At 41.1% G+C, this 16936-nt stretch overlaps 1 protein-coding gene across 1 annotated transcript in view; it reads right to left on the bottom strand.

Annotated features, from left to right (window-relative positions):
• CPM (carboxypeptidase M) overlaps positions 1 to 16936 on the bottom strand; it is a 63445-nt gene that overhangs the window by 9223 nt on the left and 37286 nt on the right. The window contains exons 4-7 of the mRNA XM_019748976.2: positions 11386 to 11558; positions 9732 to 9916; positions 8846 to 9013; positions 5373 to 5525 (exon numbers count right to left, since the gene is read on the bottom strand). Of these exons, the coding sequence (XP_019604535.1) occupies positions 5373 to 5525; positions 8846 to 9013; positions 9732 to 9916; positions 11386 to 11558 (679 nt within the window). The remainder of the gene's footprint in view (positions 1 to 5372; positions 5526 to 8845; positions 9014 to 9731; positions 9917 to 11385; positions 11559 to 16936) is intronic.

Here is a 16936-nt window from a genome sequence, read left to right as displayed (position 1 = left end):
TCATGTTATCTTAATGATGAGAAGGAGAAAGAAGAGGACGCAATGAACAAATGACCCTGAACTGTCCCCAATTATACTTAGTAATTATTTATTAGGACAGAAAAATATGAGACACACATTAAGTAGTTTCCTTCAGAAAAGGTTAATGGGAAATGTAAAAGTTTTGACATTTAGAAATAAAATCTTTATCTTGAACATTAAGCAAACTTTTATCTGGCTCAAATTGCCTTTCATTTCTTTTCTAATTCTTGACTCTTCATTTTTTTCCTCCAGGGAAAGAATTATTAAAACCCATATTTTCTTCTCACTTTTCCAACATAGATCAACTATGTAAATCTCTATTTTCATGTAATTTGTCCCTCTTTTGCCTCTTTAAGAAAATGTTCCATTTATATTTATTCCTATTACTTGGTATGTAGTAGAAATAAATATATTTTTGATCTTTAGATCTTTAGGTAGCACTAAACCATAAATATCAGTCATAATTTAGTAATCTGATTATGCATTTATTCCTTGGATTTCATCTTTGAAGAGATGTTTCCATTGTGCCCTTCTTAGGAGGCCCTTTGATACATTAGATAAACACAACATAGTTTAGAGTGACAGAAAGACCAGTCAGGTCTCAATTTCAATCCCAGCTCCCCTGTCACTAAACATTCCGAAGCCTCAATTTCCTCATTTATAAAACAGGGCTAATACATAGCACCTTCCGGGATGGTCATGAAAATGAAATAGAAGTAACACAGAAGAGGAGGCTTAACAAATAGTAAGCCTTTTCTTATCTGGATAAGAAAAACTATACAAAGGAATAGAAAGACTATCGCTGTATAAATTTGGAATTGAAACAGAAATGCTGGGTAAGTTTCTGGAATCTTAATTCAACTTTGTTCCACTAGGGCAGGAATATGTGAAGGAAGAAATTATATTTCTTTCTTCTTCGGGTCTCTAAACTAGCTTATCATCTTTCTGCCACTTAGAAAATGTGTGCATTTGAGCTAGATAGTGTGTGGTAATGTCTGTTGGTGTCTTTTGTAGTTTTCATTGATTTTTACAAAACTAACCAAATCAAACAAAACCCAAACTCAAACAGTAGAAACTATCTTTGAAACTGACTTTACACCATCCTTTAACATCTAAGATAATGCTGAAATAGGATTCAGGATGCTAATAATGAGTAGTTGGCAGAAGGCACCAAGAAAAAGAAATGGTACCTTAAAAAAGAGTAGTAAATTCCTTCTTGGCTAGAAATGGTTACACTTTAGCAGAACAGACTTGAATTTTCACATGAACAGCGTTTTTGGATGGCCTTAGGTACCTAAACATCAGCCATATGTCAGTATGTGTCACAAGTGAACAAAGATTTCAAGTGACCTGAGGTCTGTCTACCCTCATACAGGCAAAGGAATCATTTGGATTTAGGGCATCAGTAAAAGTCTTCAGATTCCAGTTTGACCGTCATTAACTATCCTCTGAAAATCAAAAAGATTCATTTCCATATGACCCTTACCCAAACCTAGAGACAGTTCTTCAAATGAGGAAAGGCTGGGTATCTGAATATCACTGTCACTGAACAAACACAGACCATGCCAAAATATGGAGTTTCTATTAGGGGAAAACCCCATACCTCCAGACAAACGAAAGCTGTCTTCAGACCTTACAGGTTTACAATATTCTGTCCAGACACCACCAAACCTTCCCTTAGAGGGAAGTAATTGTTTTACCAGAAGATAGGATTTATCTCTATTATGTTCAAACCGAAACATTGAAAAAAACACCAGTAGATCCAAAGAGATGCAGACAGAGCCAGCACCATTACATCAGGGGAACAAAAAGTAGAAATTGGAAAAAAATAGCTGAGATAATAAACAAAGGAGAATAAAATCGAAGCCTTAGATTTTGTGGCCACATCTGTAAATGAGGAGAAATGTAAAGCTCTCCTTCCCTTGGAAATGAATCGAGCTTCAGGAATGAGAAGTGTATGTCAGGCAAGAACTGGAATTCGGCATCTGTTGGCCACAGGGCAGTGTCCGAGCTGGGTGGTGCTCGGAGGCTGCTCGTTCACTCCCAGGGCTCTACCTAATAATCACAGTTGCCATCTATTTTGGATCTGATGACAGATGCGTATCTGTGTCCCACAGGCTTCTGGAACTCAGCACATACCAGATTCTCTTAGGCCAGTTTGCTTAGGTTTCTAGGTGCTGGGGGCCATCCCCCAAACCTTGGGGTTCAGATCTGCTTTGAGGGGAGAGGACAGCAACAGGTAACATCATGGCCTGCTCATCTTTGCTCCTTCCCAGAGAGGGGGACAAGCATTCCAGGTCCCTAGAACTCAGACTTGCCCTCCTTTGCTTTCTTGGCCTCAATGTCTGCAACCCCTATTAAAATACCAAAGGCATTCTACTCAGAACAACTAATCCTACAATCTACATGGAACCACACAAGATGCCAAAGAAACCTTGCTTGAGAAAGAACAAAGTGGAAGGTATCATGCTTCCTGATTTCAAACTATACCACAAAGGTACAATAATCAAAACAGCATCGTACTCGCATAAAAACATACATAAGATCAATGCAGTAGAACAGAGCCCAGAAATAAATCCTCGCTTATGTGGTCAATTAATCTACAACAGAGGAGGCAAGAATATACAATGGGGTAAAGACAGTCTCTTCAACTAAGTGGTGCTGAGAAAACTGGACAGATACATGCAAAAAAAAAAAAAAAAAAATTAGACAATTAAGCATGGTGACACAGCACCCAGGGGCCTCAGTTTATATTGACGTTGGCAGTGAATTTCATGGAAAGAATAATCCCACTGGAGCCTGAGAACAAGCTGGGTGAGGCAAAGGTAGAGGCTATTCCTCCCCTTTCAGTCGACTAAAACTGTAGACAAGTGGCTCACTCAAGGTTTTACACGGGCAGATGACAAAAAAGCCTGGGTCTTACCCAGGCTCCTGTGCTCTGGGCCAGGCCCTTCCATTAAAGCAGGAGGCCTTTCCTTCCCAGACAAGATAGGCCAGAGACTTCCCAGATGGGTCAAAATCTCAGACTCAGAGGCATCTTAGCAAGTGGTGAAACGACCAGTGAAGGTGACGCAGCTTAAAAAGTACCTACAATTTCCTCAAACCAGAACAATACCAATAAAGCGGTGTTTGCTTCCATCACCCACAAAAGTATCCTGTGGCTTCCTACTGGGCACCAATATGAAAACCTTTCTGTCAAGTAACAATGACCACACGGTGTCAGTATTTTGAAATAGGATTTCATAATAAACTAGAACAAAAATGCCTGTGTTAAACCACAAGGGGGCAGGGTTGATGTGCTAACGTATGTGTTTTTCAGTGAGTCGAGCACATCTGATTACAGAGACAGCTAGATAGACATTTATAAAACCCAGTGTAAGTGGACTTGTAAGCCTTCCAAATTAATAATAACAGGAGTTATACTGTAATTTGTATGTCATTTAACAGTATAAACTCCTTCACTGGCAATATGTCAGCACACTACTTCAGAGCCTGCGTTAATGCAGTACTTCGCAAAAAACCTTGACTGAAATTCAGAAAATAGTACTGCAGTTGCCGGGAGCATATTTCACATTCAGTTGCCCTCCCATGTTGATGCTGATGGGGGAGGAATTCTAGAAAAGAATAGGCCGAGTAACACAGTGAAGGATCAATGTAGGTAGAAATACAATAGAAAGGCTAAATTATTACATGCCTTGCGAGGAGAATCGAGTGGAGAAATACCAGAATACTAAGCAAGAGAGGACCCAAAAACGGCGTGAGCTGCTGGGGGCTGCCATGGCCTGCCGCGGGCTGCTGTGTGCTGCCGTGGGCAACCATGGGCTGCTATGAGGGGCGACCGACGACTGGCGACAGACGGCCTCAACCGGGGAGAAAGCAAGGCTCATAATGCCAGCATGGGCCAGGGAGCTGTGTCCTACACAACTAGACTGAGAAACAACAGCTTGAACCAGAATGTGTGTGTGTGTGGGGGGGGGGGGAGGCGGAGGAAGGGGGAAAAAAAGAGGACCTAAAACAAAGTTTGATGACATAATTAGGAAGAAGAAAGACCCAATAATAAGCTTACTACATATTAAAATGCTGGTGGAAAAGATGACATTTCGTCACAAGCCTCATCACAGGGAATCAACCTACCCCATCTATGCCTCAGCCAGTGAGGCACAGCCCTGTGAGTTCACCAGTCACCTATACATACTTGTGTTGTGGTGAGGGGATGGGGATACAGGTATGAAAGGGGATGGGCCTCCATTCTGGGGACATGTGGCCAAGGGAAACTCTTAATTCCCCTCGTACTCAGCGTTGTACCCCTGTGCTTCTGACTTTTCCCTCCGTCAACCATCTTCATCTCTTAGCAGGTGGAAAGCTTTGATGTGAAGCATGCAGAAAATTATGGGAATTACGCAATAGGCCTACGATGCAAACCTGTTCAGCACAAACACACACCCTCCACTTTGGCTTGATGTGGTAGCATAACTATTATACCAGTTCCTGACATGTTTCTTCCCCCAAGCCATCAGAGTGGAGAAAATTAACTCGGGCAATGCAGAAGAGCCATCCACACCCTGCCCACAGACACAGACGAGTTAAATGAACTATGTGATTCCATCATCATCACCAGCAGGGTGTTTGTCTAGTGCAATGGTTTTCAGAGCCTGGTCCCTGGACCAGCACCAGCTTCGCCTGGGAAGATGTTAACCATTCAAGACACACGAAGTCCAACTCTGGGGCTGAGACCTGGCAATCTGTGTTTCAACAAGCCCTCCTGGTGAGTATGCTGCGCGTTTGAGAATGACCACTCTTGCCACATTTAGTCTGTCCGTGTGTGATAAAGGCCAGACAGCCGTCAGGAAAACAGGCTGGGAAGATTCCCAGGTCATTTGGCAGAGTTGAGGGGTGGGAGGGGATAAAGCTAATGGTGCTAGGACCTCAGTTCTAGAAAAAAAAGCGAAAATGGCACGTCCAGTGTTCTCTGAATCTGTGATACTGTATAGCAAGTGACAAGCAAACTCGGCTTTGCATTTTTTACTGGGTAATGACGTAACAGAGTAATGACCTGTTTTCCTGATCTTTTGCCAGATTTTCAGGTCATTCAACATGTAAAGTTAGAAATATTCTGGATTTTATACCCCTATATTAAAGTAACCACCATACTTTCCCTTATGTGAACTGAGGGGCACTCTATTTCTTACACAGTACAGATAATTCATGCACAGAGAATGCTTAACCATTAGTTGGTACTGAAAATGAGGCAGCACCAAGACACAAATAGGGGCTCACGTTTTCTCAACCCAAAGGTTCTGCCAGATGCTATATTATGTGTTAACAGAAATTAACAAGAAAATCTTACAAACCTAGGTGCACCTCTTTTATGTATTCAATCAACGAGGCTTTGTTAAGATTCCAGAAGGATGGCAGCTTGTCCTCGCGAGGATATTTACAGCATGACAGTTCCAACGTGATTTCAAAACACTGGGCCCAGATATAGTTGTAATCTTGCATTCCACCTAAACACAAGCATATTTAATATTTTTTAAGATCTAAAATTGGAGTGGAGCCAAGGGTCATGTACTTTGAGGACAAGTGAAAGAAAATACATGTGAACAGGAAAAGATGAATTTGACATATTAGCATATAAAATTAGGGTTTGACATTTAATTACCCAGGCATGACCAGGTAGTCCTAAACATTCCCATATGGGTAACTGGATCACAGCTGATTGACATTCAACTGTGCAGCAGAATTAAGTGAGGGGTAGCGGAAGAGTCCTATTTTGTAATCATACGTTGTTACCAAAAGGATTCTTCAAATTATATTTCTTCCCTAAATTATATTTTAAACAGATGTAAACGACAGTGAGATTTCTTTAAAAATATTCCTAAAAATCATTTATAAATACACATTTATTATGTAAAGCTAAGCACATTACTTTGGAGGAGTAATAACGGCTAACATTTACTGATTGTTCACTGTTGCTAGGTCCTGTTTGAAGCGCTTTGTATCAACTCATTTAAGCCTCGCAGCAATTATTACCCATATGTAGGGAGAGAGCCAGAAGTGCAGTTTCCAGGCTCTCGGCCTCACGTGGAAAGGTGCTGGTTCAGGTAGTAAATGGCCATCAGCTGTGATTGGATGGCCATCAGCTGTGGCTAGTTGGCCGTCAGCTGTAACCAGTGAGCCACTGGCCACTAATATAACTGCTGTGGCTACGCTAGCAGAAAATGGGGGCTCGCAAGAAGATGGTGGCTGAGCTAGCAAGTGCGGATTGCGGTTAGCAGGACGGATTGCAGCTAGCAAGTGAGGTGGGTTGGCAGAGAGAAGTGGACGGCAGGTTGCGGATCGTGTGGCTCCTGCTTCCTGTGTCTCCAACCCAGCCGCCAGCGAGACTACAGTGGTATGACTCCCCTATATATGGCTCCGTGGGTGTTCCTTTTTGGCCTCACCATGTCCTGTGTTCTTATGTGGGGAGCGGGAGCTGAGACCCCGCCTGACACCCTGCATGACACCATATTTTACAGATGAGGAAACTTAATCACAGATAAGTAACATGCCCGGGGGTTCTAGCCAGGGGATGATAGACGGGCACAGGCTCCTGCTGGAGCCCCCGTACTTTTACCCCTGATGCCAAACTGCTGCTGTGGAGAAAACAAAGGGTGCCGTGCTGACTGACCCTTGGGAGGGAAAAGGCCCAGGCCCCTCCTGCTTCTGGGGCTGCCATTGCCCACGCTTACTGTCCAGTTCTTAACTCTAGAGACCCTACATTCAAGGGGTTATACTCGTATTTCATATTTTCTAAAATGCAAAACTTTTCATCTTTTAAAATCTCTGAATTGGGAGGTGTCTTAAATATGATAGCTGAAAAATGTCATTGTGTCATTAGTTCAGCTGGAAACTTCTTTTTTTCTTTCTTGGTAGTACACTGTACTTTACAATCAGTGCCATTTTGGGTTTGATGAAATACAGTAACTTTGAGGGAAGTAGTTTCTGCCTGATTTTAATTTGTTATGCTTGATATCTGCCCAATAAAATATGTATTCTCAACTCCATCAGGGTATTTGGGAAGTAGTAAAGTAGAGAAAATTTTATGCTCACAAAAAGGTCAAAATATTATATCAAAAAAGTATTTAAATGTTAAGTAGTATCAATGTAGGTCCAGATTCCATCCAGGAAGAATTTCTCTGTCCTTTCTAGTGAAGAGTTTTGTATTTCTCTCTGACCTCATTTTCACCATGAAATAGAAGAAGGAGAAAATGGTGAGAGACACAAAACAAAAGCCCTTGGTGTGATGACTGTGTCTCAGGTAGAAAGAATTTAAATGGTGAAACAGGTGTGCAAAGCGTGCATGATTGAGGGTGCCAAGCGTGGCGAGTGCGCGGCTCTGGATAAGGCCAGCCAGGCCCGGCTGACAACACCTCCAGGCTGAGCCAGAATGCCTTAAGCTCCTCAGAGTAGCTGGCTGTCTGCTTTTCTTCTCAGAAGGATACACAGCTTACACACAGGCACACTTGAGAACAATTCCTGGCAGCAGGATGGGTTCCTAGCTAATTTCCCACACACCTGGATCTGTCTTGAAAGTCAGTACACATGAAGGACAGCTCTGCCTTAGGCAGGAGAGGGCCCTTTCATCCCTGTGAAGAGTGATGAGCAGAGACAAAGCTGGAACCCTGAGGTGGATGGAGGTAGGGAGGCCGTACCTAGGACAGTGGAGGGAAGTTTGGGGTGTTGTGGTATCGAGCTGGCCCTGCTGCCTACCAATTGTGGTCTAGCTTATTTGTGTTACCTGGAAAGCTGGCAGAAAGCCGCCCAGACACAAACGTAGCAGCTTGTGCAAGACTGCTTATAGTCTGTGCATCCAAAGTGACAAATGCGGAAGTGGCCTTCAACTTGCTGTTGGTAGGATCAGGCTAAACAGTCTCAAAGGAGACACTTTCCACTGAGGCCATGGAAACCCGTTTCCAGCCCACTGTCCACTACCTTCCCTCTCACCCTTCCATCCTACGTGCCTCCTGTTTTCTCCCAGGTTCCAGACCAGGATGAGTTCTCTGACACTCCTGGGCTTCTGCTTATATTATTCCTGCTGATAAGAATATCCCCCCTCCCATGTTCCCTACCTGGCGCTCTCCTCACCTCCCCCTTCACCTGGCCATCCTGTTCCAAGGGTAGAAAACTGGAGCCCCCCTGCCCCCACCCCTGTATCCAGCCTGAAGAGCTCTTTTGTTTAGCCTGCAATGTGGCAACATTTAAAATCATGAGACTTCACTGTACAAATCCAGTTTGTTTTACAAACCGGAAGATCTGGCAGTATTGGAACCCACTCATTGCTGCATGCAATAATTAACTGGATCTAAGGAGCAGCTGTCCCCATCAGATGACACGTAAGCATTACATTTCTCCAAGGTCTCTACTACTAACTCCCTGTCATATTTTGGCTTTACACCTGTGGTACACTGTACCTTTTCTACATCTCTATTCTAATTATGCTGCCATCACAATGACTTATCTGCATGTTGTTCTTCCCTGTTAAACTTGGGGTTAAGATCTGTGTCCTGCTGTTCATCTTTCTTGGCACAGTTCCTGATCATAGTAGGAAAATGCTGACCAAGCATCCAAATGAATGAAGGTGACCTTGGCAGTGAGGAACATGTCTGAGCTTCCCTCAAACGATCAGTCACCCCCACTGCTCTTGTGATATTAGCCGACAGAGCCACGATTGAAGGGCCTGCACTGTGACTCAGGAACTTTTGACAATTGTCAGAGGTCAAAGAAACCAGCTGGCCCCTCTGGGTGCAGGCAACAAGAAACATGGGAGAAATGAGGACAAACTCACCTTTGAGTGGATACCAAGAGTATCCATTTGTAATTCCATTCGGAAAGTTCATTTTATTTTTACACTGATCTCCTTTCATGTTGGGATTTCTGGAAGCATAGGTATTTGCAAGATATTGGAAAACGTCATCATCAGGGGTTAAACTCCGGGAGTGTACTGTCCCAGTTGCTGTGTGTGAAAGACAAACCAAGACCTTTTGGTTGATGTTAGAGTAAGAGGAAGCTGCAACATCGCATTAGCAAATGCATCATGTTATCACACACACAGGCTTTCGTTTCCCAGAAAGAAATCCTCTCCCCACTTCCACGAACGTTCCCTCTACTTTTCTTGCTATTTTAAATGAACACACACAAGGTGATATCACACAAAATAGGCCACATTCATATCCAAACTCCTCCTAAATCGGCTTAACAGTTAAATATCCTCTTAGTCACTCTAGCTAATTTCTGGAGGTCAGTAAACGTTCCTTAGGCACAGTAGGGATTAAAGGAAGCCACTGTAATATTTTAGGTTCTTAGGTACATAGCTCATCCTGCAGAGTTTTAAGAGCCGTTAGCAATTATTACTCATATAATTAGCAAAGAAAAGTCAGTTCTAGTTTTCTTTTCTTTTAGCCATGTTGCTGCTTGTCAGATCATCTAAATCCCGATATTACCATTTCAGCGATGAATGTCACATAATCCTGTTGTTGCTTGTCAGTTCAGCCATGCTGCCCGTGTACTGTTTATAAATTGTAGGAAGGAGAGCTCAGAGTTGAGCAAATGAGGCTCTTTCTATGCCTTCCAGATAAGTTGAGTGGAGAGAAGAGTTAATCCTCACGCAGAGGCAGAGAGTTCGCGGTTTCACTTCGGACTTGGGGAGCCAGAGTTGGCCCGTGTTTGCTTACCTGGAACACCATTGTCAAATGGATAACTGGCCACCAGGGCCCCGCCATGCAGGTTTGCAGAGAGGACAAACGTCTCTGTTTTCAGCCACTCCATGATTGCCATCGTTTCAGGCTGCCTGGATACATTATTAAATTCAAAAGCATCGGGGAAATTTCTATTCAAGTCGTAGAAGTTACCATTTTCCCTGTAAAAGAAAGAATTTTTTAGGGTTTACGGGTGGTATGTGAGAGAGTAGATTCGTGCAGTGTGTAAACCTTGGGTGTGGGCTCCAAGTGTTTTTCCAACTATGAATACAGGGGTGGTAGATGTGTGCCTTAGCAGCTTCCAGTGACCCACACCTGGCATTCATATGTTAGGTTGGTGCAAAAGTAATTGCGGTTTAAAAGGTTAAAAATAATTGCAAAAACCACAATTACTTTTGCACCAACCTAATAGCATGCAGTCCCCCTCCTGTGTGACTTGCTCTCGCCCATGGGACAGTAACTGTTGTAATGTAAGCAGAGGCCTGATAAGTGTTTTGCATTTCAGGGCATTTGCTCTTGGACACCCCCTTTTGGAATCCTCAGGTCCCAATGCTAACCATGTGGAGAGTCCACATGGGGAAATGAGGTATCCTGGTGACAGCCAGACCTGAGACTCCAGACATGTGGTCCTGGGAGAGTTGTCAGACCCCAGCTGAGGCTCCAGATATCACGGCACAGAGATGAGCCATCCCTGCTCTGCCCTACCCAAATTCCTAACTGACAGAATTGAAAGTAAATGAAAAGATTGTTGTTTTAAGTCTCTACATTTTGGGGTGGTTTGTTACCTAGCATTTGATAACAGAAACAATAGGAATGTGCTACTTTATACAAATGTATTTCAAAAAAATGAACCGGCCACGTTTACATAAGCTAGAAAAACTTGACAGTTGAAGGGAATCCAGTGGTGAGATTTTATTTATTTTTGGTAAAAGCAAACAAATTTTTCGTTGCACAACTATAAATGCATATTAGATATTTAAGAAATGCTAAACATCTCGAGGCAGCTTGAAACAAATTAAATAGTTTAAATCAGAAATACTACAAGACTCACTCTTCTTTGGGATTAGTTCTTTAGTAATTATTGAGGGCCGAGGTACTCTGCTGAGCCCTGGGGATTTACCAACGATGAACACAATTGGCGTGACACCTGCCCTCAGGTAGCTTATAGTTTAGACATGAAATAAGACATTAGACATTAAAATTGTGCTATGAAGGTAAAGTGCTAGGTGGTAAGAGGACCACTATAATTGGGGACCTAATACAGACTAAGGAAAAAGTCTTTTAGGAAGTGCTGTTTCAGCAGTGAGAGGGCTGAGGAGGGGGAAACGGGCTGTGCAGAACGTAATTCCAGGAGAAGGAGGGTTAGAGCGGCTGAAACAAGGTGGAGGGTGTCGGGGGAGGAGGAAGAGTGATGAAGGAAGCAGTAAGGTGGGCACAGGAGCAAAGCTGCCTTATTCTGGATTTTATTTTTCATCCTAAGAGCAATGGGAAGGCAGCTCTGAAGAGTTTGTAGCACAGCAATGCCCTTACACTGGCAATGAGATGGTTCACTGACTGCTCTGTAGGGCCCAGGGGTTCTCTCTGATGGGGGCCTTTTGTTTTTAATAAAGATTGGGTAGCTCATCATTACCTTCCATTACTGTAAAAACAGTCAGGCTTTTTGACAGCTTCAAATCCATCTGGGTTCATTGAAGGCATGATGTGTATCCGGGTACTATTGATTAAACTTGTGATTTCAAGGTCTTTTCCATCATTGGTTACGAGATATTCAATTAAATGGAGCAGCAGTTCCCGCCCTACAGTCTATATGTGAGAAAACGGGATATTATTAGGTCAGAGGAAAACAAGGAAAACAACCCCCAAAGCACAAATTCCCCAACAAGGGATTCTCTACACATGGTATCTGAGACCAACACCAGTTGTGAGACCACTGTTTCTCAAGCATACTGATACCCTGGCAAAGGCCAATCAATCACTGGTGTATTGAAAACTATGTTAGTAAAAGTTTTTTGTTTTGTTTTGTTTTTTTACGTTAATTAAAAAATACTCATCCGTAAATAGTTTACTTTTAAAAAATGAATTAAAGTTGAGTAAAGGTTATTGTTATTATATTTCCAATTTGTTCCCCTTCTGAAATACTTTCTGGAGTGGTAGAGAAAGAAATGGGGTTGGCATGGGAGTTGTGTGTCTCCATGAGAACGCATGGTGCACGTGAAAACCATCAGGGACGTCTCAGTGGATGACAGACGGAGAACCACTGCATGGACATGTAGATTTTTTAATGGAGAAAACTCCAAGTTTGTAGTAAGCAAAATTTAAATAGGTTTCTGATTTCCATATCCCTCTATTTCCAAGTTCTCTTATTTCCAAATTCCCCTATTGTACATTTGTGCAATTTTTCCATATCACTGTATTTCTGATTTCCACATTCTCATTAACTTTAGTCGTTTGCAAATTCTCACAATTTTTTTTGCCATAGCTGCATATTATCTATACTATTATTTGTATTTTCTTTAAATTGGCTCTTTTTACTTATGTTAAAAATGAAAAACTCTGTGTCATTACCATTTTGCTAGATACATTTCTAATGTACATTAAAATTAAAGCATGACTATGAAAATAAAATGGTCGCATCCACCTAAATGTATCTTAGGTACCAGTGGTTAGGAAACTGAAGGCGTGTGAGAAATCTTGCTTTATAATTCCCAAGGGGGAGATTTACTACTTTTCCTCTTCTTTTTTTTAAAGTAATTACATTTCAGACTTATAGGAAGATTTGATTAGGCTGTATCAATTTCTCCCTGTAATCCTGGGTTCAAGGACTCTTTCTGAGTGATCTTACATAAGATCAGATGCTATTGAGGGGCTGGTAAATGGGAAATCAGGGCAGCAGGTGATTAAATAAGGACAATGGTCAGAGGCATTAATGTTGGTTGTGGGCAGGAAAATAATTTTCAACTACAACTCCACTGTGGGAATTCATCGTTGTGACAGAGGATGAGCAATTCCATCCTTTATGCCCCTCCCTAGCAAGCAAGCAGAGACCACATTTTATGATTTTGTTATCCTAATGAACACAAAATAATTGAAACTGGGACCAAGAATATTTGGATTATGTGAATTATATATTCATAGGTAGCCACGAAATTCAGAGTGGAAATACATTAAATTCTGACTTCAATTTTTTCCTACTGATTTCTATTTATTCCCCTACTGTGATTTTAATTTTTACAATCCAAATTGTCACTTGGAAAGTCCTTATAAACTAATAACCCAAAAAGCTAGGTTTCCAACTCTGTGTTTTGGAAGCTCAAGCAATTTTGGAAGCAACATTTTCCATGAGCCATTTACTGGCTACCCTAAAACCGGAGGAGAAGAGGCTGGTGACTTTAATTTTTTGTTTTAAATTTTTACTGGGGAATAGTGGGGAACAGTGTGTTTTTCCAGGACCCATCAGCTCCAAGTCAAGTCGTTGTTTTCAATCTAGTTGTGGAGGGCGCAGCTCACTGGCCCATGTGGGAATCGAACCTGCAATCTTGGTGTTATGAGCACTGCACTCTAACCACTGAGCCAACCGGCCGCCCGATTTTAATTTTCGAAAGGTGACTTTAAATGTAGAAAATGTTGTTGATTTAAGGAGCTTTTCTGGCAATGGAAGAAAAACATGTAAAGGAAAAGTAGGAGGAAGCTCCTGAAATTTCTAACTGTGGTTGGAGACTGTAGGTTGGATCAATCAGAGGGACAGATCAGGAAAAAAACGGAGGCTTGTCTGAGTCCAGTCCAGACGGGAGCCATATCCAAACCCCATGTGGTTCTAAATGTGAATTTCCCTCTTAACTATCTGCACCATGCATCCGCAAGCATGCCAGAACTCAAGACAAGAATTGGCAATGAAATTCATTCAATCAAAAGCAAATGGAAACAGAGAGTAAAGAAGCTATGATTAAGCTATAGAACTGGATTAAGCAGCTGTAGTAACATGGGTACAGAATAGAATATAAAAGTTAAGGTTTATAATTAACAGAGGGCAGGAGCTAGGGGAGAGGGAGGGAAAGGAGAGAAGACTTTTCAAAGTGCTAATTTCTTTACTTTTCATAGCAATGGCTCATAAGACACTATCAAAAGTTTTTTTTTTAAAAAAAAGGTTAAATGATTAGAGTATCAAAGTTTTCCCTTGACTTTAGAAGAATCTTCTGATAGTTAATTTCTTATTTTGAGAAGATATTTTTCAAGTTCACCAATTATTTTAGTTTACTTCAGTTTTAGTCTGTTAAATCCAAGTAAAATTAAATCTCATACTTATTTAAAGATAACATATAATACGATATGACACACATTTAATTTTATATCCTTTAATCCCTCTCATTCGCTTACTACAGACATGCATAGATGTCCGACAAATAGTATTGATGGCTATTTTTTTAGTGATGGTATTCTGAATGATTTTTATTTCCTCTTATTTTTCTACTGTCACTTTTTAAATTAAAGAAAACCTATGTCATTTTTACAAAGACAATAAAATCATGATTTTTTTCAAGGAAACAAATGTATGACCAAGGTATTTTCTGTTTGTCTCCACATGCCAAAACAAATCACAAGTTCTTAACTGCAGAAGGTAAATAAGAATCTTGGAAATACAATAAAGAACTAACGAAGAGTCAGATAATTTAAAAAATGCTGAAGTAAACAGATGAAATTTCAGTTAAACAAAGTCCTCTTTTTGTGTTGAGCCATATTTTGCTGCCTCTGTAACAGAAGATTTATGCCAAATAGTATTCAAATTAATTCTTCCCAACCTCAATATAAATGTCTCAAACACTCATTTATGTTTTATGTATAAACCTCCCTTCATTTAAAATTAAGTCGTTGAATATGAAACCTTAGAGAGTCCAAATTTTAAGAAAGAATGTGGTCAAAACAGTCTCTAGTAGCTTAACCAGTCTTCCATGGAGCACGCTCACTTCCTTTTTGGGAGAGTGTAGACTTAATGAAAGAATCCCTCATTAAGAAACTGAAAGGCTGCGTGAGCACACCAGCTTCTGGAACCTTTCATTCATAATTCATCCAGTAGATAAAATGGCAATAACCCATAAAATAGAAAACAATGCTCTATCAGTTTTAGTTCAATTCAGTCAATTTGCAATTTGCTAGGTAGATACAATTGGTTGTTCAAGCTCTTCAAAGAATGTTTATAAACAATGTCAAACCTTTTTTTTTGAAGAAACAATCCACAACAGAGGTAGTGTGTTGTGAGAGAGTGAGAGGTGGCACAAGACTTCAGCTGTCCTAACGATGGAATCTATTTTTGAAATGTTACACTGTAAGGCAGCTTCTCGGGGAAAAAATAAGCCTGTCAGTTCTGGGGCTCCACAGTAGTGTGTTACAGATTTAATTCATCAGCCTGATTAACTAGCTACATCCTTCTTCTTCAAGTATCAGCCTAAATATTACATTATCTCGCACACCTGTCCCTGCCCTCCCAAAGTCTGGATTCCATGACCTGCCTGTGTGGCCCTATCACTCTCCACACTTGTGCTATCCTAATACTGCGCACACACATCACACTGTCCTCGCTCACCTTGACTGACCTTCCCACTCCACCATCGAAGCCTTGAGGGCAGGGATCCTAACCGGCTTTCCCTGTAGCCCTGGTATCTTGCCCAGTTCCTGGTATGTCATGCCCTCCAAAATGACTGTTGTTACTGTTTTGTTTTGTTTTTTCCAAGGAGGGCGCAGGTCACAGTGGCCCATGTGGGGATTGAACTGGCAACCTTGCTGCTACCAGCACCATGCTCTAACCAACTGAGCTAACCGGCTACCCCACTCTTGTTACTATTGACAAAACCATTACAAAATCAAGACTATTTCAAGGAGGAACTTTCTGAAAACGAGGACTTAAGGTGCTTACTGAGGGGAGGTGTACAAATGATTATTTCATGTGAAGGATTTTCAATATTGAACGAATTTTACGGGAGTGGGACTAACAATTCTGATCAGGTCAAGCACTCAGGATTTCTGGTCACCTCGGCCCAGTCTCGCCAAAAGGGAAATGAAGAGAAAGGGATGGTTATATGGGGAATGTAATACATGCTTAAAAGGAATTAGTCACTTTGTCTGGAATAAGGATTCTGTCTAAATCCAAAAAGAGAATTAATTATCCAAAGCCACACTGCATAGCAGGACTTTTTTTTTTTCTATCATCTGGGATGGTGATGGAAAAATGAACTTGGGAAATGTCATTTGATAGGACAAGCTTTAATTTTTTGTTGTTTTAGAAATTTTGGAACCTCTACTGCATGTTGACTACACATCCCAGATTTTCTAGGACAGGCATTTTATGTCCTATCATCGTTCATGTAAACATTAAGTTACCCTCTAAGTACCAACATTTAGACATACAAACTACATCTCATGTCTCCTAGATTTAGAGAGTGTGTGTAAAAGTCATTTATCTTGTATTTCAAAGTTGAAAAATATGGTCTCTATTATCCAGAGAATGTTTTCCCCTTCAACCTGTATGTATGGAATATGATAAACTATACATTAATGCCACCAAATGGGAAATTCTAAGTGTGATGTGGATATTTCAAAAGTCTATACCTGAATAAATCATCGGAATAAAAATAATTCATTGACGTTTAAGAAACAGAAGCTTTAAAATATATCTCCAAATGTCAACTGTAATTGAAAACAAAACAAAAAAACATTTAAAAAAATCTCCAGAAAAGTGTCAGAACGGCAATTCAGTTAAGTTTAACACACATATATATGACTGTAGGCCCTGAGGTGAAGGGACTCTTGTGGATCCAGCCTCTGACCTGTACTTTGTACATTACTGGATTAGTTTCAAACTATTGGCACCCAAGTTTTTAAGCACATAGTCAGGCCTCACTTCAATATTTCCATTGGACAGGAATGAGACATGTCTTAACAATATAGAGATCACCCATGCATAAGATGTTTTTTCTACAAAGCTTAAAAAATTGGGATAGGAGATAGGCACAAAACAGAGAGAGGAGGGCTTGAGTAAGGAACAAGGAGTGATTTTCCCAGGCTTCTCTCCTGCACCCACATTTAGGCTGAAGGTATCAGATGTCCCCAATTTCAGGGATGGTCCCAGGTTTCATTAAAGCTCTTGTTGTAGATACTGGGTTACAGTTTACTCCAAAGCCAGCCAGTAG

Source organism: Rhinolophus sinicus, linkage group LG02 (assembly GCF_036562045.2).
Source record: "Rhinolophus sinicus isolate RSC01 linkage group LG02, ASM3656204v1, whole genome shotgun sequence".
Taxonomy (NCBI): domain Eukaryota; kingdom Metazoa; phylum Chordata; class Mammalia; order Chiroptera; family Rhinolophidae; genus Rhinolophus; species Rhinolophus sinicus.
Note: the sequence above shows the minus strand (reverse complement) of the source record. Positions and strands in the feature narration are given on the sequence as shown.